This window comes from Centroberyx gerrardi, chromosome 1 (assembly GCF_048128805.1).
Source record: "Centroberyx gerrardi isolate f3 chromosome 1, fCenGer3.hap1.cur.20231027, whole genome shotgun sequence".
NCBI classification, from domain to species: Eukaryota; Metazoa; Chordata; class Actinopteri; order Beryciformes; family Berycidae; genus Centroberyx; species Centroberyx gerrardi.
In genome coordinates this window covers 33988007-34011282 of record NC_135997.1, presented here as the reverse complement: position 1 = coordinate 34011282, position 23276 = coordinate 33988007, and the positions used below count along the sequence as shown (strand labels likewise).

The window sequence follows — 23276 nt, the reverse complement described above, 5'->3', positions numbered from 1 at the left end:
AGACAGAGAATTCTAGGTCATGCTTTGACAAGCAGTGTGACAGATGAACTTTTGGACACTGTAAGAAGATTAGGTCCATTGTGATCAGATTGCGAAATTCTTCATCTAGGTTTGTAAACCTGTTTCATAGTAATAGTGATATGAAGTAGAAATACACTACCTAACAGTAGTATAATGCAGGCCAGAATGGCGATGAGAGCTCCCATACTAAGGCCGATAGGCAGGACATAGGCCTCCACGTTGCAGGACTGGACGATGCCCTCCTTGCTGCATCCACAGACTCGGATGGTCAAGGTGTTGGTGCTGCTCATTGGCGGATTCCCGTTGTCTGTCACAATGATTGGCAGGAAGTACATCTCCTGTTTCTGTCTTCGGAAGGTGTCATGCTTGGCTAGAACACTGATTGAATTGTCTGTTGGGGGAGAGGTAAAGCCAGAGATGAACTTTTGCGAGGATGAATGAAAAATCCATTACTATTCATGATAGCGACAGACTGAAGTTCTATTATTAAACTGTGTGAAGATCAGTGCAGCATGAGGGTAAACTAATTTCACATCAAGCGTCGCAAAGCTTTTTAGCGTTCTCACATTCCAATACTGTTGATGGATTTCAGCCACCTTCCTTTTCCACGACAGCCCAATTTGGGAATCCTGAAGGAAAGCGAGCCGAGTTTGTCATCCCCTTTGAAAGCCGAGGAAATGAAGGGGCCGCGGCAGGCGACACTGACTTAGAAGATGGCACATGTCGACCCAGAGAGGTGCCAGCTGCTCTTTGATGACACTTCTGTGAAGCTGCCTGCTCATTAGCTGGCTCTCCTTACCCCGCTCACATTATCAAACACTCGCATTCCCATAAGAATCTACTCCTGCTGATCTTATGGAAAACGTACAAGATTTCTGATAGTCTAACCTTTGCCTCTCTGCTTGAGGGTGCATTGAAGTGAGAGGGAAAATAGATCTGGTGATGTACACTATGGCGAGACAGGCCGTGTTGAGACATCCGTGTTGACAGACCAAACTTATCAAAAGGCAGAGTGCTTCACGATAGGATTGTTTGCTTTGCTCTATCTGTAACTGATGTGAACACAGGCTCAAAATCTTTCGTGCTAGTGCTGCCACAACACGGTACGCTCTGCTTTGTGAACATTGGCATGTCCTATTTCATTTGGATCATTCATTAGAAGAACCTACTATACTGTAGGAAAGCATCTGGGCTTGTCCTTATATAAACGGGTCATTTACATTTTCTCTGCAACTATTGAAGGTAAAAATAGAATTAAACAGACATTTCGCACCCCTGAGCCCATCCACATAAGGAGACCGCTGCTCAAAGAGTAGGACAGTCTTGTACTGTAGATCACCTTTAAATAGATTTAACTAGCACAAAAATACTGTTTTTTTTATTCAGATAAATTACCCGTGTTTCATTACGCACTGACTGATGGATTCTGATGGAGACATTCTATACATTGAAACATTAGTCAGTTTCATCTTACCAAAAGCAAAATATAATTTGAATTAAAGCTACACTACGTAACTTTGCATGCTGGTGGCATCAAATGGCAGTGAGAGGAAACTGTGTGAAAACATTTTGAACTTCAATACCCAGAAATCCTGTAAGGTGATGTCAGTACACAAACAGCACGTTCAATGTTGCCAATCCGGCTGGTCTGTGATGCTTTATACCAAAGGAAACCAAAGGGACAAGAGACGCAAAAGATCTAATGTTGGTCTGGACAGAGCCTCACTCACTGCTGTTTGGGAGACAGTTTGCATTTCACCCTTAAGTTTCCCAACAGTGTTCATACCTGACACCAGAATTTCATTTGGGCAAATAGGATGAATCTACTGCATCTGAGGGACCTGCAACAGAGAAGAGCGTCCCGCCGATGGGACACTCTTCTCTGTCCTACTTTGTCATTTAGGCTGATAACGCTTTGTATCTTTACACAACAATCTCGCCTAGTGTCGCTTTAAGTCTTTATGAAGCTATACCCAGAGACCACAAGCTATGTAAAATAATAGAGTTGTCAGAGTCCTCAGCATCTTGTGCACAGCTGGTCAGAACCTTAGCCCTTCTCCCTGGTGTGGGCAACCCCTAACCTCTTCACAGCACAATCCCTACAATTAGACTCATCATCGCAAACAAAAGCAGCACACAGAGGCTCACAGGGGCCTGACACTCTTCAGTGAAGTGTCTCCCACAGCTGCCGATTCAGATAGAAATAGTCACTGAAGTGCTGGGGGGATATTGTGCGGGGGGCCTCCTTCACTCGTGTTAAGCATTAGCAGTACCATACACAAGTGGTTGGCATGGGTATGTTATGGTATGGAGTAGAAACACACATAACGCAATTAATTCCGTTGCAGGCAGTGCACATTGTAAGGGAAAATACACCCTTATGTTGCTTGGTCTACCGGAAAGATGTGCTTATACTGGTGAAACATTTCTGGTGGGAGTTTTATCTGTAATATCATCTTAAGAAACTTATTAAATCTGCTCTTAACAAAAGGGCAGGGTTCATGTACCTGTATGCCCCTTATACTCTTACAGTTTGATCCATGGTAAGACGGCCTGGGTATTTTGGGCCGAGCTCATGTTCCACATTCTTTGTGGTGCTTAACTCGAGTCTGGAAATCTTAAACAGCACTTCACTATTGAATCAAATTCCATCCAAAAGTGGAGGGATTTTTTCTTTCAAGTTCCACAGTGCATTCAGCTATCCAGGCACCACCATTCTTCTTTTTTATGACTTATGAAAAGAGGGCCAAAAAAGGGATTTATTGGTTGCTAAGACACGCATCCCAGGGATCGTCCTACAGAGTTAATATTTGACCAAAGTCTAAAAAAGATCAAATACTCTGTGATTTTATTGTTAACCACAGACTCTTTGATCTTAGTATTTGATGTCTAATTGTTTAGATTTTGTTTTGAGATGCAAAGGGATATATTTTTTCAAAGGGGAATCTTTAAACATTTTGAAGAATGTATATACTATTTTTTTTCATATCTAAATAACTCTCTTCTAAGATAGACAAGAAGACAAGAAGAAATTTAGTCTGTTCTTTGGACAGGTTTTTGCTGGATGTGACGCATGAGATGTGAATAGTATTGGCTATTTCTTTACAAATCCCTTTCTTTCTTCCTCCCTAATGTGTTGTCCGTGGTTCTTACAATGATATCTTATTATGTTTGCTACCTAATGTACCTGTTTCCACAGTGTAAGGTTTTCATTCCTGATAAAAAGAGAGCCAGTCCATTTTGATGTCCTGATTTTTTACGGACTCCTTTCTCTGCCAAATGAGAGGTTGCAGCTCCTATGCTAGCTAGCCTGCAGCTTCTGCATCAAAACAGAAGGATAGTACCATATGAAGATTTTTTTGCCCCGAGCCGAAAGCATTACACAACATCAGGACGAACGCAGCCTCTTCAGAGCGAGTGACGGAGGGGAGGCGCGAGAAGAAGAATGAAATAAAGAAAGAGAGAAACGGCAAATAAACCAATCAGAGTATTTAGCAAATAAATTTAGTGCCATCTGCCACGCTGCAGCAGCTCCCAGGAAGTCACCCTACATTGAGCTGCGAGACTACCAGGAAAAGCCATTTGGATCCCATTCATTTAGTTTCCCTCAAAACGCACTGGGGAGTAAAGAGAAAACTGGTGTCCAGACAATTTCACATCTGCTAATTGTGAGCTACACTGATCCACCAGATTTCATCTCCAGTGTGGCTAATATGCCTCGGGATAGGGATTAGAATGAAAAGCCATCGGAGGAATTTGCAGAAACTTCAGTCACACAAGAGCTACTTTTCGGTGTCTTCTTTTCTTCTCTCACCTTGGTTGTTTTTAATGGTGAAATTGGGGTTGTTGAGCATCTCCGGGACGAGGCGGTAGTCAAAATAGTGGCCCTGGATTGGGTCGTCTTTATCCACGGCGCTGACAGTCTGGATCACCTGCGTTGAGACAAAAAGACACATGGAGGGAGGGCCCAAAGCCATTAGAGGAGTCAGGCTATTCATTACTTTGTTTTTGCCATCACAAATTGTCTCAGTGTAACATTGGCTGGCTCACACCAGATGAAATATATGCCCTATTCATTCCTGGAGTTTGAGATTATTATCAATGAGGTCCTGTCTAGTCTGGCACACTTTCAGGCTCCTGGCTCTATCTGTTAATCTGTCATCATAGGTCTTATCGTGCTGTATGTCTTTATGATTGATTGGAAATTAGAATTCAGGCCCCGCAGTCCCGTTTCCCTTTTTTTTTTCCCCGTTCCTTTTTTTCACCCCTTTCAGTAAAGCTCCCTATTGTACGCAGGTCCTCTGAATGAGGGCGATTGATGGGAAGGAGAATGCTAAGTACTTGTCCAGGATTTTTGGCTGGGGGAAGCATTGTGCCATCTGGAGGAGGACATGAAAGACAGTCTTGAATTATGATCCACTCTGATCAATCCTGACTGCTCTCATTTCCCCTTTGCTCCGCACACACTGTGTCAAGGGAGGACTGTTGCGGGGAAAAAACGGACGCCGCTCCCACCTCCGTAGTTTCCCAGTGAAATAAATAGGCTATAATTCACCATGGTCAATCATTACAGGGGAGGGGAGAGAGAGAGAGAGAGAGAGAGAGAGAAAGAGAGGGATAGAGAGAGAGAAAGAGAGATAGATTGCAGGTTTGATAGATGGGCCCCTTCTTTCCTTACCTGTCCAGGTTTTCCATTTTCACACAAGAAGGCCTCGTATTCGGTGGCAAACTCAGGGGCATTGTCATTAATGTCCATTACTCTGATGGCCACAATTGCCCTCGATATCTGACTGTGGTTTCCTAATATACAAATAGATAGATAGATAGATAGATAGATAGATAGATGGATAAAGGAGAGGGAGAGACAGGAAGAGGTAGAAAAATAAAAGACATTGAGCAAAGTATAACCGGATAAAACAAGGTTGCACAGGTAAATTCTCTGACCCAGTTTTAAATTTTTTTTTTTTTCATCTTTATTTCTCCCTTCATTTCCGGGGCTGATGGGAGGACAGATGATAAGCCACATCAATCTAAATTTTTAGCTGGTATCAGCGATGCAAAACAGGAATCTAGGCACGAGAAGAAAAAAAAGAAAAATATATATATATATATATATATATCCCATTCAAAGTGCTTTTGAAATCCCCTGTACACTGTAATGTTTAAAACATGAGGGTTAAAACATGCATATTAATGAGCCAATGGCAGCTGAAGTCTAAAAAGACAATAAAAGGCAGTTTAATTAGATTAGATTTTGATTGGAATTATTCATTAGCGGTAATTGACAGTCCCTTTCGAGAGTCCCTGTAAACGATTGTATTTATTAATCAGTGGTGCAAATGCCAACTTTAAAAGCAATTATCTATTAATTTGGACCCCAGAGGGCTGTGTCACTGTGGCCGACGACACCGGTGTTGTTTAGCCGGGGCCACACGGCTCGTCCCGGAAAGAAAACTGCTCTAGTTTAAAATGTGAATGACAGTCTCTTGATGTTTTGGCACAGGCGTAAGTTATGCTGAGCAGTGAGGCTGTCTGTTAGAGTGACAGTGGCCAGTTTGGAGGCAGACGCAGCCGATGTCATGAGGACTCCTGAGAAAATCAGGTCACATCTGAGTTTTTGAGAACGCATGAATCTTGACACAAAAAGTAAGTAAATTCTTTTAACTGGCCTGAAACTGAATATCATCTTAAAGTGGTAATTCACAAGATCCTTGTTTTTTTTTAATTTAGTCTCCATCTTTGGTGCTCAGCGCTCATTGCTGTGGTGTTTCTGCACTGCACTTCCCAGAGATCACCTGTCAATCAAACAGTGTGTCCAGCACTGTGATGTCTTTCTCCTTGAATTTTCTTTTTTTGATGCAGTTTGAGTTTCTGTAGGTGGCGCTCTTTTCTTTGTCTGTCATGTTATATTAAATTGCCCTATAGAGAGTATCTAAATGCCAATATGAAAATATTTCATAGTCATATATATATATATCTATATATCTATATTCCCTTTAACAACTAGCCATGGAGTGGTGGACATGTGCCCCAGAAATAAATGCCCACCGGTGGGCCCAGGAGACGAGTCGCATAAGAGAGGTAAGCAGAGAGGAGAGTGGAAATTGACAGTCTGATAGACAGTGATAGATGGATAGAGTAGGGCAGAGAGAGAGCTAGAGTAAAGAGCCCCCCCTACAAAAGTGACTTTGCCTCAGCGGCAGACGGGGAATAGAATCTGATTAGTCAGATGTCAACTGGTGCGAGGCGGCAGAACGCGGCTCCGTTTGGGTGGCAAATGGCACCGGGATAGAACTGGGAACACATCTATTCCTTTTCACGCCAGAGAAGACACCGGCCTCCCCTCCCCCCCGTGAAGAATAGCAAACTGCCATATTTATTTTGGTAAATTCCTATTAGGTGTGCACAGAGACGCCGCTATCTCGAGCCACAGTTACTTTGCCAGCGGGCATGAAAACGCAGTTTAAATGTATGGCGTGCAAGAAGTGACAAGACAAACACCTTATCGAACGAGACACATTCAATTTATCCAACGGGCTGCTATGATGCCGGGGTTTTTTCTGCTGCGTTGCGTGGCCAGAACACTGTGTTCTGGCTTTCATTTAGCCTGACAATTAATGTGTGTTTCCTTTGATTAAGAAAAGACAGAGACAGATAGAGAGAGAGAGGGAGGCAGAGAGAGAAAGAGAGAGAGATAGAGCAGGGGAGGAGAGAAAGAAAGTTACAAGCTGTGTAAATTTCTATTCCAATAGCTTTAAGGGGTACATTAAGTTTTATCACAACATACAGCCCCCCTGAAACAATCTGTATGCAAATAAAGCCTTACATATGGTTTGAGCTGTTTGTAGCTCTGCCTGCAAGATTTTCGACGTAGTCAGTGAGTTTTGCGCTTCGCAGATGTTCTTTAATCTGTAATGGATGCTGGCGTTGGAGCAATCCACTGTGGAGCATGTCTTTAAAACTGTTTATTTGATACGTCTTAATGTTCTTGCACTTCCACAAATTGACTACTGAGCTGTTTAATTCAATCAAAACTCAGCAAATTAACGTATTTACTGCCTCTGTGGATTCAAACGCTAATTGTTTGTGCCGTACTCGCCGAGCGATTAAAAGCGATGGTTTACAAAGCGGCATACTGTCGCGCGGAGGATTGTGTGCAGCCAGCAGGCCGGTGGCTCCTTTGACTGAGGCAGCCCGTGAAGTCGTTCAGAAGACTCGGGTCTCCCTTGCAGCTCTCGGCTTTAATCTGCCGGTTGATTTTGAAAACAGGAGATTACCGTTCATTAACAAAGAAGCGGGGGGGGGGGGGGGGGGGGGGGTGGGCACGGAGCGAGGAGAGGTTACTTACGGACTTCTGTGGCCGTCACGGTGATGTTGTGCCACATGTCGGTCTCTCGGTCCAGCGGCTTGGCGAGCGTGATCTTCCCGTCGTCCACGTTGATATTGAACTGCCTCTCGAGGTCCGTGTGCCGATCGATGAAGTACCTGCCGAGACAAGCGATCAGAAATTTCACACGAAACCGTCTAGAGTCCACATCACACTGAAGACCGCACCGCCGAAGCGCCCTACACAGTCCCTCGGGCGCTGTGGCTAATGGGGCCTTATCCATCAAGAGGGACCTGTAGATTAATGCACATTAAAAGCAGTAGGAAGTCAATAATTATCATCTGAGGAGTAATTACAGCCTTCACATTAGCAGCGGGGGGCGTTAAAGCCCAATAAGGTCCGAGAGGCGCTCCTCTCGCCGCGGTGACGCCTTCCCCCTACAAATAGACCATTAGTACATGTTATGTCAGGGTAAGAGATGGGGTGGTGTTAACCCTGTTTGGGATCTGTCAGCACGCAATGGCTCCCAAAGGCTTTGCATTAATGAGTTAGGACAGCGCAGAAGCTGTAGGGTGGGGTGAGGGGGTATAATGAATGTAATGGAGATGAACCTTTGACCAATGTGTAATGTGTAACCTTGACTGATGCTATATGTCTTGTTTTGCAGGCCAAACCATAAACTATGTGGTCGGACCCAAGTTCAAGTCCTTGTCAGTCAGGCGGTGCATCTTTAGAATTCATCAACCATCGTTCCAAGGGCTGCATTTGTAAAACCTTCCATTTGCCTCATTGTATCGACTCTGACTGTGGCACAGTGACCTGAGACACGGTGACTCAAACTCAAAATCGGAGTTTCGGGAGGAAAGAGAGGGAAGTTGCTCTCAGAGGAGACGGACGCAGACAGAAGCACTTCCAGATGGCCACTCTGGCGTCACTTCACCGTGACTCGAAGCTTCGTACAGTCTTTCTAAATACAGCGGCGAGTCACCAAAGACTCCAGCAGCGGGGTGCGAAATCGGAGCGGACATAAGAGTGCATTTTCCGATGCCGCTCAAAACTGTGAAATCTCTCTTTTCATGTCGCAGCGCGCGCGGCGCCAATTCTTAGGACGAGCCCACACAAAACGGACCAAAAAAAGAAATCTGTCATTACGGGTCATCGTTCGTTTCACACGTCCCGTTTGCCATTATGTGTGCCTGTCATAAACATCCTACTCACCCAAAGCACAAGGCCCCCGTGATTCACGTGAGCTAATTACACCATGTGCCACGCAGGCGCTTAGATAACTTCGGGACAAACTGTCCCTCGTTCTCGTTTCTCGCTTGTCTCACTCTCGCTCCCTCCCTCTACAATCTCCCACTCTCCCTAAAACCGTTATTCGGTACGAGTCAGAGAGGTTTTTTTTTTCCTCCTTCCTTCCCCTGTCTAGCTGGTGCTCTAGCCATTTCTAATCCAATCCCCCTATCCAATTCCCAGAGGTTCTCTTTCCCCCGACCCCCTTTCCCCCGCGCAGACATCCCTCCACCACCAGGAGCCCCGCTCACCCCAGTCTCCCTTCCTTCCTAACCCTGGGTCTCATCCCATCTCACAGTGGAACTGCTCATCCCTATCAGTGGAGACCTGTTGACAGGAACCCTGCAGTTTTTATACGAGAGAGAGGGAGGGAGAGAGAGAAGAGATACAGACAGACAGACAGAGAGAGAGGTGAAGATGGAGAGAGAGAAATAGAGAGAAAGCACCATAAAACACAAAGACAAAATCACAACAACAATTTAGACGAGAGGGTGGGGGGGGTGGGGGGTATGTGTGTGTGTGTGTGTGTGGGGGGGGGGGTGTTGGCTGCTGCTTATACAAGAATGGAGGCGAAATGAAATAAATAAACCGCTGGCCCAGATTCCAATTGTTGGGGAGATGTACCGAGCCGTGACATTTCCATTTTTGAGATGAAATGGTGTAAAATCCTCTAGACGCCGGGCTAGGAGAGGTCCGCGAGGACTCTCCTCCCTCTCCTCTCCTCCCCTCCCTCCCTCCCTCTCTCTCTCCCTCTCCCTCTCGCCCCGCAGACGCAGAGCACTTTCAAGACAGGCAGACAGCAACAAACCACCTGGGAGCGAGCCTCTCTTCTGCAGACTGAGTGGATCCCAGTCAAACTCTGACAGCCTCACGTGGAGGCGAGGAGACAGACCCTGAAATGTTCTGCCACCTGTCAGTCAAGCTGACAGCGTGATGTGAAAAGAATTAAAAGCAAATAAAAAATGATCTCCAGTGTTGGACGTGCGCGGCTTGCCTGAGTGTGATGTGAGCATGTGTGTGTGTGTGGATATCGTCTCTTTTCAGCTTTTCCCCCGTACTTCCCCGCGCCTTTAAATGCCATTGGACTGACCTCAATCCGGTCGTTAAGTAACGTCACGTAGACGCTGTTTTGCGCCAAATGGTTTACAGCGGCGTGGCGTTCTTAAGGCAAGAGCGAGCGATATCCAGAAGTGCTCAGCGTCTATATCAAAAATAGATTGATAGCCAGCATGTGGGCTAATTAAATCATCAACACCCGTCATTCACACATCAGTGTGATGGTTGTTGTGCTGTGCGTCTTAAAACTCCGAAATAAAAGCGGGAACACTGAGATAACTAAGAGTCAATCCTGTCAATCAAAGTACTGTGACGTCTTTTTCCTTGGATTTATTGTTTTTTCCCAGTGAAGAGCTACCAGTTTAGAACAACAAATGTAAAAGCTTTCACGAACCGGCTATAGATTTATGCCTACGGTATGAAAACGGCACAGATCATTACGTTAACGATAAAATGAAGAGATGAAATAATAGCGGACGATGTCGTCTGATCTCGAAAACCTAATTGGAGGGAAGTGATGAGCCAAGCTGGGACACGACAACAAGCTCGCCGCGGCAATCCGCGACATCTGCCGCCATTTACAACCGTGAGCGCCGGTGATGCCGCTGTGGCAAAGGCTCAGCATCACAGTGAAGCAGCACAAGCCCACTGACAGTGATTCAACCTAACAGAGTACTGAATCGACCTCTCGCTCCAGGAGGACAGAGCCGGTGGTTTCGAAGATGGCGAGAATTTCTCTATGACCTCTAGTTATGTGGCATAATGTCAATAAGAGGCACTAAAGGTCAAGCAGCCGTGGAAGGGCGTGTGTGTGTGTGTGTGTGTGTGTGTGTGTGTGTGTCCATGTTTTTGTGTCCATGTGTGCGAATGTGTGACACTGAGTGAATGTGTGCCTGCGTGTGTTTGCGGAAAAAGGGGGGAGAAGGGGTGAAAAGATTGAGAACAAATGCTTTTTTTTTTTTTTGTTTCCGCAGAGAACAAAATGCCTCCATGACATTCCTGCTTGTTATTAGGTCAGTAATTCCACCGGGAGGATCACAGATGTAGAACTAATTTCGCCGTCCCCTGCATGCTGACCAGTTTTGTTATTTTTTTATTCAGGTTGGATCTCAGACCCTGTGCGATTTTTTTTTCCCCCTCAAAAAAAAAAACCCCCAGCAAATAAACACAACCGAAAATATTAAAAGTGAAAACTGGCTTCCGCCAGAAAGAAAGGTCTGCCTGACATTAAATTTCCATTCATTCTGAAACCATCTCTTTTACACGACTCCTTGTATTACCATATGCAACATGTCAGCTGTCAGCTGTGGTAAAACAGCGTAGGAAAAACCTGAGGAAAAAAAACAGACAAGCTTTGCAGAATTACTCAGCAAGACCTGCAACTCACTCCCCCTCACTGCTATGATCATTTCTAATACGCCTTACTGGCAGAAAAAAAAAAAACCCTTTACGTTCGTGCTGCTTCCTTCAACGGAAACAGAAAATGAAAATGAAGAAGATGAAGGGAAAAATGTAAATTGAGCTTGTTTAAAACCTTTCGAGGATTTTGGCAACGCCTGTCACGCCGCAGATAGTTTGGAATAAAATACAGTCATTTAGTTTCTCTCATCAGACAATGTGGGCACTGCTGCCAGATCTGCCCTTACAAAAAAGTCACATGTGAATTCAAAGCACATGTGCTTTGTGGAATTTCCCATCGACATTTTCACCTGTGAATTGTCTCTTTGCATGTGAAATGAAGTTTTCACATGTGAAACAAATATTGACATATCCAATGGCAGGTGAAAATGTGAAAAAATTTTCATATGTGGCAAAAAAAAACCTCTTTATCTAGAAATGGAATATGTTTTACATCTGAAGTAAAAAACTGACGTCAGAATACAACGTGAGAAAAACTGTTCACATGTGAAAACCATCATGTGTCCAGAAAGCACATGTGCTTCGAATTCACATGTGTGTTTTCACATGTGAAACAAATACTGACATATCTAATGGCAGGTGAAAATGTGAAAAAATGTTCATACTGTATGTGGCAAAAAAAACAAACAAAACCCCCCCCCCACTTCATCTAGAATGTGAATTCAAAGCACATGTGCTTTGAATTTGAGGTTTGAGGTTTTCACATGTGACTTTTATGTGAGTGTGAGTCAAATAGTATTTCCAAATGATTCTTAGCATTTGTCGTAAACCTACTTGGATTATTAGACAGGTGAGCTATGTGTACCATGAAAAAATGACAGACATTTTTGACAATTTTAGTCAATTAAATACAATTTTGATTGACGAATCATCGGACACTATCTGAATCACCCTGATACACTCAGACCAACCCATCTGCTGTGCCATGTAGATTGAGGTTTATTATAAATACATTTGAATCCAGGACCTACATGTGATGCAGTTTTTGCCTCATAATCTAAGTCACACTTGCACAGAGTAATAAAAGTATCTCCAACCAGAGTAGTATAAAAAAACATCCAGGAACATTTTCAGACAAATCCAGCAGGAGAAGTCAGACAACTCCCAACCACCCGAGTGACCGTCCAAGCAATGCCAAATGTCACATTCGTGTTTGTTTGTGATCAGTCAGGTGGAAAACAACAGCGCACAGGTTCCAGAGAGAAGCGATGCCCGGACCGTATTTGGAATGGAAGTGCACCTGAAATCTTGTTTGGTTGGATGCATTAAGTACAGCTAAGGGGTTGTTTGTCTCCCGAGTGCAGAGGACACCGGAGCTCGCCGCGCCACTCGCCCCCGAGTGGATTTAGACTTTCCACCGGCTCGGCCCCGGTCCGGTCAGGGGCTTCGGGTGGAGAGCGTGTTCCAATCGCAGCGGTTTGCTCGAGAGCTCGTTCAGATGGCGGAGGTCAGAACCTAATGCCGCTGTAAATGCTTCCGCTACTCCACCAAGGCTCCACGTTTAACAACAGCTTTTTTTTTTTAACCATTTACTCAATTTTGAAACCGAAAACGTAAGAGAGAGAAATAGTGAGGGAGGCAGAAACAGTGGAGGCTGATCAACTGGTAAAAAAAACGTATGACCTGCCACACATGATATGGTAAGATAGAAAAAGATGATTATGGAAATGACCAATACGTGGCATATATTAAGTCTTTGTTTCACAGCATACAACATCACATTTTTATAGAATAATAGCTATGTCTCTGCTCTGTTTCTAACAATTTCGAGCCTCTATAAACAACCTGCTGTCAATCTCAAAGTCTAAATGTTTGCCCAATTGAGTAGCCTTGACTTTGTCCAGATTTCCCATCATTCAGAGCATACTTCTGCTCTCGTAAGAGGCATTACTTAGGCTACAGCCTTCTGTCAGCCAGTATGTCCGCGAGGATTAAAATCTTCCACACTGTAATCATTCCAGCGGGCCAGAACCCCGTGGTTACCGGCTAGCACAAACCCTGGCTGGAAGTAAAAATCAAAATGGACTTCAGTGAGAGCCATGCATCATATTAAGCCCTCCGTGGCACTCGTTTGTTTCATCTCACCCCCCCCCCCAACCACAAAGAAAACACTTGACATCTGTGATAGATCGCGCACATCTTGAGGATCTGCAAGGGAAAAAAATGTACGTTTGGACTTAAAAAGAAAATCACATGTTGTGGCGAAGCAATTTGTCGTGACAAAATGCAAACTGGCAAGAAAATGTCTAGTTGTGTGTCAGGGCAATTGCAGCCTTATCTTGGAGGGGACTGCTTTTGTCTCAGTGATCAATGGCTTCACTGGAGTTGGCAGTCTGTTAATGCAGCATTCCATTAAGCACTTACATGTACAAAGTCAGCGGTTCTTTCTCCGGGAGAATAAAATTACATGTTTGAGAAAAGGGCGCTTTTGAACAATCTTAACAGCTCAAAGTAAAGGCTTCAGCCTGTGTCAGATTGCGAGGGACTTTTTGGCCACGCGGTCACACCATGCCCTTGGAGCTCCTGATCCATTCTGAGAATAACTCAACTTCTCCGTAGATGTGTGCGATTTATGATTAAAAAGCATAATGAACACTGTAAGTGTTTGCAGCAGGGCGCAGCGGGTGACCTCGGCGGAAAGAAAAAAAAAACTGACAATAGGAAGGAAGCCAAAGATCTGGCGCGGAAAGATGGCGGCCTCCTGCATTCGTTTGAGTCGACCCGCACTGTTTCTGTTCTCAGAGCTTTAGCAACTGCCAAAAGACGATGTTGACGTCTGGACCTGGGAAATGTGCGAGAAGATGTCATCAAAGCAGGGCGCTGCCATCTTTATGCGCGTTGGCACATTATTGAATCGTTATTTCTTTGAGTAGTGTGAGCCCAGACGGAGGTGAATAAAACAAGAGGAATTCAGCAAATAAGAAGTAACCTTAATCCATAGTTCAGAAAAAGCAGGCTTTAAGCTGCTTTGATTATTTGAATTTGTAATTTATATTTTTCAGAGAGCAATTTACTCTCATATGAATGTGGAATATAAAGTAATACATTGGGCTTAGATGTACTGTAGAGAAAATAATGATTGATTGATCGAATCCCTTAAACAATCATTTACAAAACTGTATCGCAAAATACAAAAATACAAAAAAACTTGACAAACACAGTGGTACCATGACAAGAAATGAGGTCGGAGAAGAGCAAAAGATGTCATTATACGTGAAATTTCCTTCTCTTTTTACCAAGGGAGGGACACCGTGCAACTTTAGGGCTCAATTCCTCTCGGCAATCTCATCGCTAAACATGAGGATGCGGCCAGAAAAAAAAAAAAAAAAAACAGCAGAATGAACTGGGCCCTGCTCTCGCCGCAGCCAATCTACGAAACCCAGCCTGCTCTCTGCTCGCCATGCAATTACACACAACCTGTTGAGTGTTGTCCCGGGAATGCGGCCGGCGAGTCGCTGGAGAATTAATGAAATGCCAAGATGGAGGGAGAGAAATTGCCTGTATAACCTATCCTCAAGGTGCCCTTGTGGTATTTCCGAGAATAAGTCACACACAAGTGGAGAATATAGCGGGGGCCGGCCGGCCAGCCGGTCGGTCACGCGCTGAAAGAGAAAAGTTGTGCTGCCTCCACCTCGATGTCCACTTTTATTACACCTGGCTCCGGCGGAAACGGGAGCAATCAGCGGCTCGCCACCTCACCGCCAGTGTTTTCAAAGGTTACAGGTAGGAAGCCGTATAATTGCATGCCTCAGTGTCAACCCCTCTTATTAAACAGAACTCATTATATCCTGGGAAAGAGTGAAATGTTAACCTGTCCCGGACATCGCGCCTTGAAGTTACACTAAAGATCCTTTTTTCCGGTTCAAATACACTACCAGGAATTCTAAAAAGGCCCGGATTGCTCCCGTCACTCAACAGCACACTGCAAAAAATCTGCATCTTAACAAGTCATTAAGTCTATTATTGAGTCGTAAAATCATAATTTTCTTAAAACAAGTGAAGAAATCTGCCAGTGGGGTTAGATCATTTCACTTGTTTCCAATTCATATCAACTTGTTTCAAGAATTTTGTAGAATCAAGTGTCATTTTCTAGATAGTAGTGCAGTGATCTGCCTTATTCTGCCTTCCTTGTTTCTCACTCATTTCTAGAATATTCCTGAAACAAGTGAAACTGCATTGGAAACAAGTGGAGTGGCAGAATTTGTCTCTTGGTTTACAACATTGAAAACTGCATCCGGTCTCCTTACCTGACAAGACTCCCGGTGGAGTCCGGGTCCCGGGCGGTGACCGTCCCTATGACGGTGTTGATGGGGGCGTTCTCGTTCACCTCCAGCACGTACATGGGCTTGGAGAACACGGGGGGCTCGTCGGAGTCCTCCACCGCCACCTTCACCGTGGCCGTGTCTTTGAAGGGCCCGCCGCTGTTGGGCTCAAAGCGGATGTTGGTGGCTTCCACCTTCAGCGTGTAGGCTCGCTTGGTCTCAAAGTCTAAAGGCTGTAGAGGGGGACAAAGACAGAGACAGTCAACAGTGAATGTGTGTCCAAGAATAACTGCTTCATTACTGTGTGAGGTGTTAGGGGAGACCGGGGATAGTTGTAACACGGGATAGTTGTAACACTTTAAATTTCTCCAATCATAAGCAAGACTCCATTTAGTCCCAGGCCCACATTTGGAAAGAAAAGAGGTTCTGAAGAAAACTGCCAATTTTAGAGACAAATTTCTGATTTTGAGGCAGTGTGTTTTACTGATAGAATTAACTTTTTTTCTGTGTACCATGGAGATGTTGAAGCTGCTAGTTTTGTATTAGGCAGATGTAAAAAGCTTACACCAGATTTTGAAAAATCTATTCCAAATGAGAAAGGAGATATGGACAGAAATGCGAAAAGTGTTACAACCATCCCCGGTCTCCCCTGCGCCGCAAAAAATGACAAGCTGTCAAGTGATTTTTACTTGTTTCCAGACCTATCCAGCTTAATTTGTGATATTTTTAGTCAAATTATCTCACTGCACTGGCAGATGATCTCGCTGGTTTCAATAGATTTCACTTGATATGTGCCAATATGACTTATTTCAAGAAACTTTCTCCAAGGCAATTTCACTTTTACCAAGTAAATGTCCTGAAACAAGTTACATTCTCCTGAAAAAAGTAAAATTTGTTGAAACCGGTAAAATTATCTGCCAGTGCAGTAAGATGATTTCACTAAAAACTTACTAAAATCTTAAAATAAGCTTGGTAAGTCTGGATACAAGATACAATAACTGAACAAGTTTGTCAGTTTTTGCAGTGGGTGTCTGTCAGAATCAAGTAAAAAACACATTTTCTCCCCTTGGTCTGAAACCAGACTTGATGACCCTCATGTTCTTTTGTAAGCGATGCATGTGCATCTTCGCAAAGAGCCAGGCTGAGAATCCAACGCATGAACAGCATTGTGAATTATTAGCAATAACCCCAACTTCACCTCTGGGATATGTGTGTGCTTGCAATAATACCTAGCTTTACTAGCATGGCATCTGCTCCGGAAACCTCACATAAACAGAATTTATTAAACAGTTTCCGGAGCACAGTTTGATTTAAATTTGTTAATCAGTCATAATGAATGTAATTTTCATGTTTGTGCAACCTGAAAAATATAATTTTTCAGCCTTTTGCCACCATAAAAGAACACAATTCCTCCTGCTAATGCTCCCAGTGACAGCAGATTATTAGAGCTTTCATATTGCTATCACAATCAGCCCACATAAAACGAATGACAACAAGTGCTTATTCAAGACCATCAACAAAAGGTGTAATTTTCCAGAGAGAAATAACATTTTGTTGCTGGAGATTTCATTGTGTAAATGACACATCCCTTTAATTGCTTGCCTTTAATTGCCACGCCGTATTTCTTTTACCAATGGCTCATCATTAATATTTGCAAAATGTAAAAAATGTCACAATTTTATTCTCTTGGCATCTCCGTGGACACCCCAGACTGTCACAATTTCATTCTGAATCACCTCTGGTCGCTCTCATACTACTAGAATAATGGGATCAAGTCACTTCCACGCTCCATAACCAGGATTTATAGGGAAATCAAAACTGGGCCTTGCCGCTTGAGGGGATAGGAGCTGGCTTGGGGAGAGAGAGAGGGGCCGACGAGGAGAGAGATGAACAAAAAAGTAAAAAGAAATGTATTCAGTGAGACAGAGAGAGAGAGAGAGAGAGAGAGAGAGAGAGAGAGAGGAGCGGTTCCTAAGGTCAAGCTGGGCCGGCACTGGGGGGCTCTGGGGGGGAAGGGGAGGAGGGCGGGGGTGTTTGGGGGTCCAGCTGTGAGATGGCAGCAGCAGCTGGGGGGGGGGTGGGGGGGAGGCGACTCGGGGCTTTGACTTCCACACTCCTGCACCAGCAGAGAGACCCGAAAAGCCCCTGCAGCCTCTCCAAACCCCCACTCCTCCACAGTCGGAGGAGAAGCTATTTGGAACACTTTCATTATTAAACCCCCCCACCCCCCCTCCCCATCTCTCTCTTTCTCTCTCTCTCCCTCCTTCTGCAGAGAGAGTGGCCGGACCCTGAGCCAAAGGATTCCACTTTAATACCGAGGGAAGCGGAGAGTGGGAGCCTATGCGAGGCTGTGGCTGAATAGTCAAAATGATTACACGGAAATGGAGAAAATGGAGGAATCCCTTCGTTTTTAATATTAACTTATTATTTGAAAGTCATTTAAATGGACCAAAATGGACCGGAATAACTGATTGCTAACCAGCAGAGGTGAAAGTCACTATAGTTACGACTCCTACTTAGATTTTTACAGTGACATAACTTTTCTAAGCACTTTTAAAAGGCTGTATCTTTTATGTAAAAGCGTATACTTTTATTATTAATTATTATTAACTATTTTTAATGCATTTACAATTTTATTTTTAGGCAATGAGATCTGGCATTTACAGTAAAACAGTCATTCATCCCCAATGATCTTTGCTTGATATTAATTAAGTACTTGAGTATCTTTTGTAAGCTATTTTTTTTTTACCTTTGCTTCAATCATTTTATAGCCAAGTACTCCAATGTAAAAAATTAATAACAAGTAAAACTGGATGAAATAGCAGTGCTTCCAACTTATCAAAATATTTCTGTATTATTTCCACCTCTGACAGCATGTACACACAACTCATTATTAGCATAATTAATTGCACAAAACCCTCTTAAATGGGTTTTAAGTAAAATGTGATGGTAAACAACTACTTTGATCACCCTTGTTAAATTGGAACAACTTTATTTTCCCAGTAAACATTATCAATTACAAAGTCCAAAACTATCTATGCAGGCTGGTCAGCATGCCATAATGCTATTCAAAAAGAACATCTGGCCTAATACTCGAGCCATGGAATGAGAATATAAGGCATATTTTGACCCGCTCAAATTATTAATTCAATAAACGCACGCAGCACTTGACTAAGTAATCCAGAGAGAGCCACTTTGGTTTTTATTAGTATGCACGCTGGTACTGTTGTAGAGCTACTGTTGGAGAGTTTCATGTGTGCAAAAGGAAAACGGTGGACTTTGGAGTCGTGGTTGCACAGCCGGTTTATGTTTTCATGTATTCCCACTAGACAACATGGTTTAAAGCCCACCTTACACCGATTTTTTTTTTTTTTTTTTAAATCGGACAATGGAATTACACTCAACCAGCGAGAGATTTTTTTTTTTTGTTTCTCCTGTGTTAACACTCCCTGCCGTCATCCCCCGCCTCCCAAAGCCCTACTGTGTCATTCTTCAATCTCCCACAAGCCTTAGCATCGAATCAGTATGTATACACGGGCCATTTAGAGACATCAAAGTTCAGCGTTGGCTGCCGGGGTGAAAGCTCAGCATCCCACTAACATCCCTCGACAGGCCTGGGGGCTGGCAGATAAAAAGCTTAAAACCCAAACAGCAAAGAATCTCTCCCCTGGTTTGTGCCTCTCCAGCCTCAGTCGGATCAATATGTTTTAACCTTGCCGCAAAGGATCTTTCATAATTTGAATTCCATGTTAGATGGCGGTTTATAGATCCGTACAGCTGTTGACAGAGACGGGGCGTGTTGGCGGAGTAGTTGCACTTAGTGCTTTGTTCTCTAGTTGGGCGATATACAAAATTTAATATCGCGATACTGTCCCGCCAAAATATTGCGATATCCGTACGTTATTATCGCGCAGGTATTTTTTTTTTTTCCAGGTTTTTTTAGGGGGGTATTTTATTTTATTTCTTCCAAATTACATCAAATTTCCAGGCTATAATAATAATTATTATTAGCAGCCTAAAAATTTGATCTTACTATTCAAGCGTTGGAGGAAACAATTAATAATAAGTAATTTGCTCATTCCTGCTATTTCTAGACAAACAGACTGATTGTGGAAAAGGGAAATTAAAAAGACACATTTTTCACTTCAAGTATGATTATTTTATTTTTTTTACTATCCTACCAGTACTGGATTATAGGTTTGTTGATTTTATTCGTGGGTAATATCGCGATATTCACAAAATATCACGATATTTGATAATATCGAATATCGGCCCAAGCCTACTTCAGACACTGGATGGGTGCAGCGAGAGCAGTTGTGCAGAGTGTAGGCAGATGCCTTCAGGACCACAGAGAGCAAAGTGAGTAGAGTGAGTAGACATGGGAAGAGCGTGACTCTCCCCGGGGCGCAGAAGTGGAGGTTGCCTAAAAGACTAACACATTTGACATTTGCTTTGTCAACAGCTCGAGATTTTATGACTTTGTGTCAAGTTTGTTCTCCAGCGCTGATGTTTTCTTTAGTGGCGGTGAATTCTAGTCCCGGCAGATTGCCTTAGCTCTTATACATTCCACCTCCCACGCAGTTCATTGTTCACAGTTTGACAAAGTCGCACGAGTTGTCCTTGGGGTAATGTCATTTTACATCAGAACACAATGGCACTCCACATTTGAGTGATGTATAGCTTTCCTCTCCAGACACTGAACCAACCATGACTCAAGATTTAAGAATTCCCATCCATCAATCATGTGTATGATTCAATATATGCAAACATCTTCCAGCAAGCTGAGAATGTATAGACTTAGCACGTAGAATACATGCATATATAAATAGCGTGTGCTTTGCTATCTTTGATACCCTACTGTGAAATCTCAATTTGATTTTGCAGAGATGTCCTTGAGATACAGCTGTGTCTAAACTTGCTTGCAGGTCACAGCATTATTAAAACGCAATGGGGTTTTCAAATGTAAATTTCACACGCGCTTCAGTATCGAGCAAAATATAGGATTGAGAGCTCCGAATGTCTAGAGGCAAGGAATGATATCCAAGGCCCGAACCTCTTCGGCTTCTATCGCGGGGAGAATATTGGTATACTGCACATCTAGAAACATATTACATTGTGTGAAATTGTAGTTGTCATTGAGATCCTGGGATAATTATCCTGTCTGCAGCCAAGTGTACAATATGAGTCATCGCCGCTGTCATACTTTTACAATTATCTGATGAAAACAATGCTATTGATTTGAACACTTGCTTCGCCAACATCACATCGCACCGCGCCATTATGAGGTGATGTTCGCCTCAAGGTTGGAGGACCAGGTTTGTGACAGGAATGTTGGCAGTTTGTTTCCTCGGACCACCCGGGAATATCTTGATGAACGGATTTAATGAGTATTTTTCTCCCCTCCCCGAACAACTACTGTCAATGCACCCTTGAGCAAGGCAATTAACCAGCAACTGCTCCAGTGGAGATGCTCAGGGGCCAGCAGTGGAGGGCTTTGATTGCATTGGGCAACTCTCAGATGTGGGTGTGGAAGTGTGGAGCGGCGTGCGCAACGATATACTGCGCAGCTTTCCGTTCCCTCTGTCTATGAAGGTGGAGTGGGTATCAGCAAAATCTACATCATCCTAAGCTAAAATGAGGGTTGAAGCATTTACAGCATGTAAGATACCCGTCTTATTTACCTAAATTACAAAGTAAGGCTGTAATAGCAAAGAGTGTCCCATCTCTCTGATTGAGACGCCGTACATTCGCCCCTATTTTCCCCCAAATAAAATTCTGGTGTCGGCCGGGTTAAATTGGGATTTGGAAGGTGGGGGAACTCCTTGACCGTGACCAGGGGAAGATGGGAGGTGGAGGGGGGGGGGGGGGGGTTATTCAGGTATGGCTCACCTCAGAAAAGCTGCCAGAGCGGCGCGCGCAATGAGCTTTGGGCAGAAGTGCAGAGGTTCGACTTCAAAAACCAATGTTATCAAGTCAGAAGTTACAGCTAGGAAATATGATTCCGACTCAAAATGCATTCCACAGAAATACACAGTGGAAATAAAGTGTAGATTGTCATATTTGCACCACAGAAGCATATAGCCTATATTTGATGATCAACCTACCAATGTATTTACTGTTGTTGTTGATTAATATATGTGCGCTGATGATTAGATGCCTAGTAAAGACAGACAGACAGACACATATAGAGACAGAGAGACAGACAGATATAGAGACAGAGAGAGAGACAGAGACAGACAGATATAGAGACAGAGAGAGAGACAGGCAGAGACCGACAGATAGATAGAGAGACAGACAGACAGACAGATATAGAGACAGAGAGACAGACAGATATAGAGACAGAGAGAGAGAGACAGACAGACAGACTAAGACAGAAAGATAGAGAGAGAGACAGAGAGAGACAGACAGACAGGTTTATTTTGGTTTTTAGGTTTATTTATACACACACTACTTATACTTGTATATTACCTCTTTATGTACAACCTCAAAAAGAGAAAAAAAGACCTATTCTCTAATTTCTACTTGTAATTTTTTATATTTCTTTCGGAATTTTGTGTTCAGAGAGAGAGAGGGGGCGAGAGACAGAGAGCTCTACGCGAGAGAATCTGCGAAGAAAGTGAAGAAGATAACAACATAAAGTTAATCAGCGCAGTGGAAAAAGCACGGGGAGCTGTATGACCGTCAGCATTGTTTCTACGCAGGCAAAATTATAAGAGATAAGGCTCGGGATGCTGTTGCTACCCGGTCGGAGAGAGGGATGAGGGAAGGCAGAGGCGCGCCTGTCACACAGAAAATAATTATTTAAAAAATATTCTTGCCATGGCGGGTCATGATCTTAGCGTGACGGGGCGCCAGGGTGGAATATATATGGGATGGAATGACTGGCAGACCACAGAGGAAAATGGATGGAAATCACATTATATTATATTTACATGGCTCAAGCTGGACTCTCCAACATTAGATCTTTTCCTCTCTCATCCCTTTGGTTTCCTTTGGTATAAAGCATCACAGACCGGCAGGGTTGGTAAACAGGAGTGCGTTGTGTGCAGTTTACTGATGTCACCTTACAGGATTTCTGTGTGTTGCAGTTCAAATTTTTCCAACAGTTGCCTCTCGTTGCCATTTAGAGGCGCGAATGTGCGAAGGTGTCAAGTGTAGCTTTAATTAAGGAGGTGTCGGGGAAATGTCAATGGCAGAGAGAGAGAGAGAGAGAGAGAGAGAGAGGGATGAAGAGAGACTTCCAGCCGGTTCCCAGGTCTTACCTTCTTCAGTCGGAGAATCCCTTCTTGCGTTTGCGTGTCCGTGGCGATCTCGAACATGCCCCGCTCGTCCCCCTCGATGATGTTGTACGTCGACTTGGCGTTCTCGCCGATGTCTCTGTCGTTCGCCTTCACCTTGCCGCCCGCTTTCCCGATCGGTAGATCCTCAGGGATCACAAACTCGTACAAACCTGGGGAGATGCAAACATCTCTTTGATATCAAGAAATGACCATGAACTACCGTAAATGACTGGAGCCTATTAAAGCACTGCATCATTGTTAGATAGGGATGGGACGATATATCAAAATTCAATATATAGCAATACAAAAATGTGACAATACGTGGGCCAGAAAAATGAATTGTGATATTAGTTACGTTTTATCCTGCTGTAGTAATCACAAATGAGACGCTTGACCATCACAGTTTCACAAGCTCTCCATCCAAATTATATTATTTACACTTTGTAATGACATTTTTAATTTGTTGTTTACATTCTAACCAGCCAATACCATCGCTAGAAAGATTTGTGGCTCAGAAATAAACATAATTCTGCACAGTTAGACTTTGTTGTCATTGTCTTTTATTTATTAGCGTATTGTATTGTGAGATAAGTATATCATCCCATCCCTATTATTATA

General features: G+C 43.6%; 1 protein-coding gene across 2 annotated transcripts in view; it reads right to left on the bottom strand.

Moving 5' to 3' along the window:
• cdh8 (cadherin 8) overlaps positions 1–23276 on the bottom strand; it is an 88727-nt gene that overhangs the window by 593 nt on the left and 64858 nt on the right. For both annotated transcript variants that reach the window (XM_071896227.2, XM_078288889.1), the window contains 6 exons: positions 22641–22828; positions 15364–15611; positions 7370–7506; positions 4700–4821; positions 3836–3953; positions 161–412 (listed from right to left, as the gene is read on the bottom strand). In XM_071896227.2, the coding sequence (XP_071752328.1) occupies positions 161–412; positions 3836–3953; positions 4700–4821; positions 7370–7506; positions 15364–15611; positions 22641–22828 (1065 nt within the window). The remainder of the gene's footprint in view (positions 1–160; positions 413–3835; positions 3954–4699; positions 4822–7369; positions 7507–15363; positions 15612–22640; positions 22829–23276) is intronic.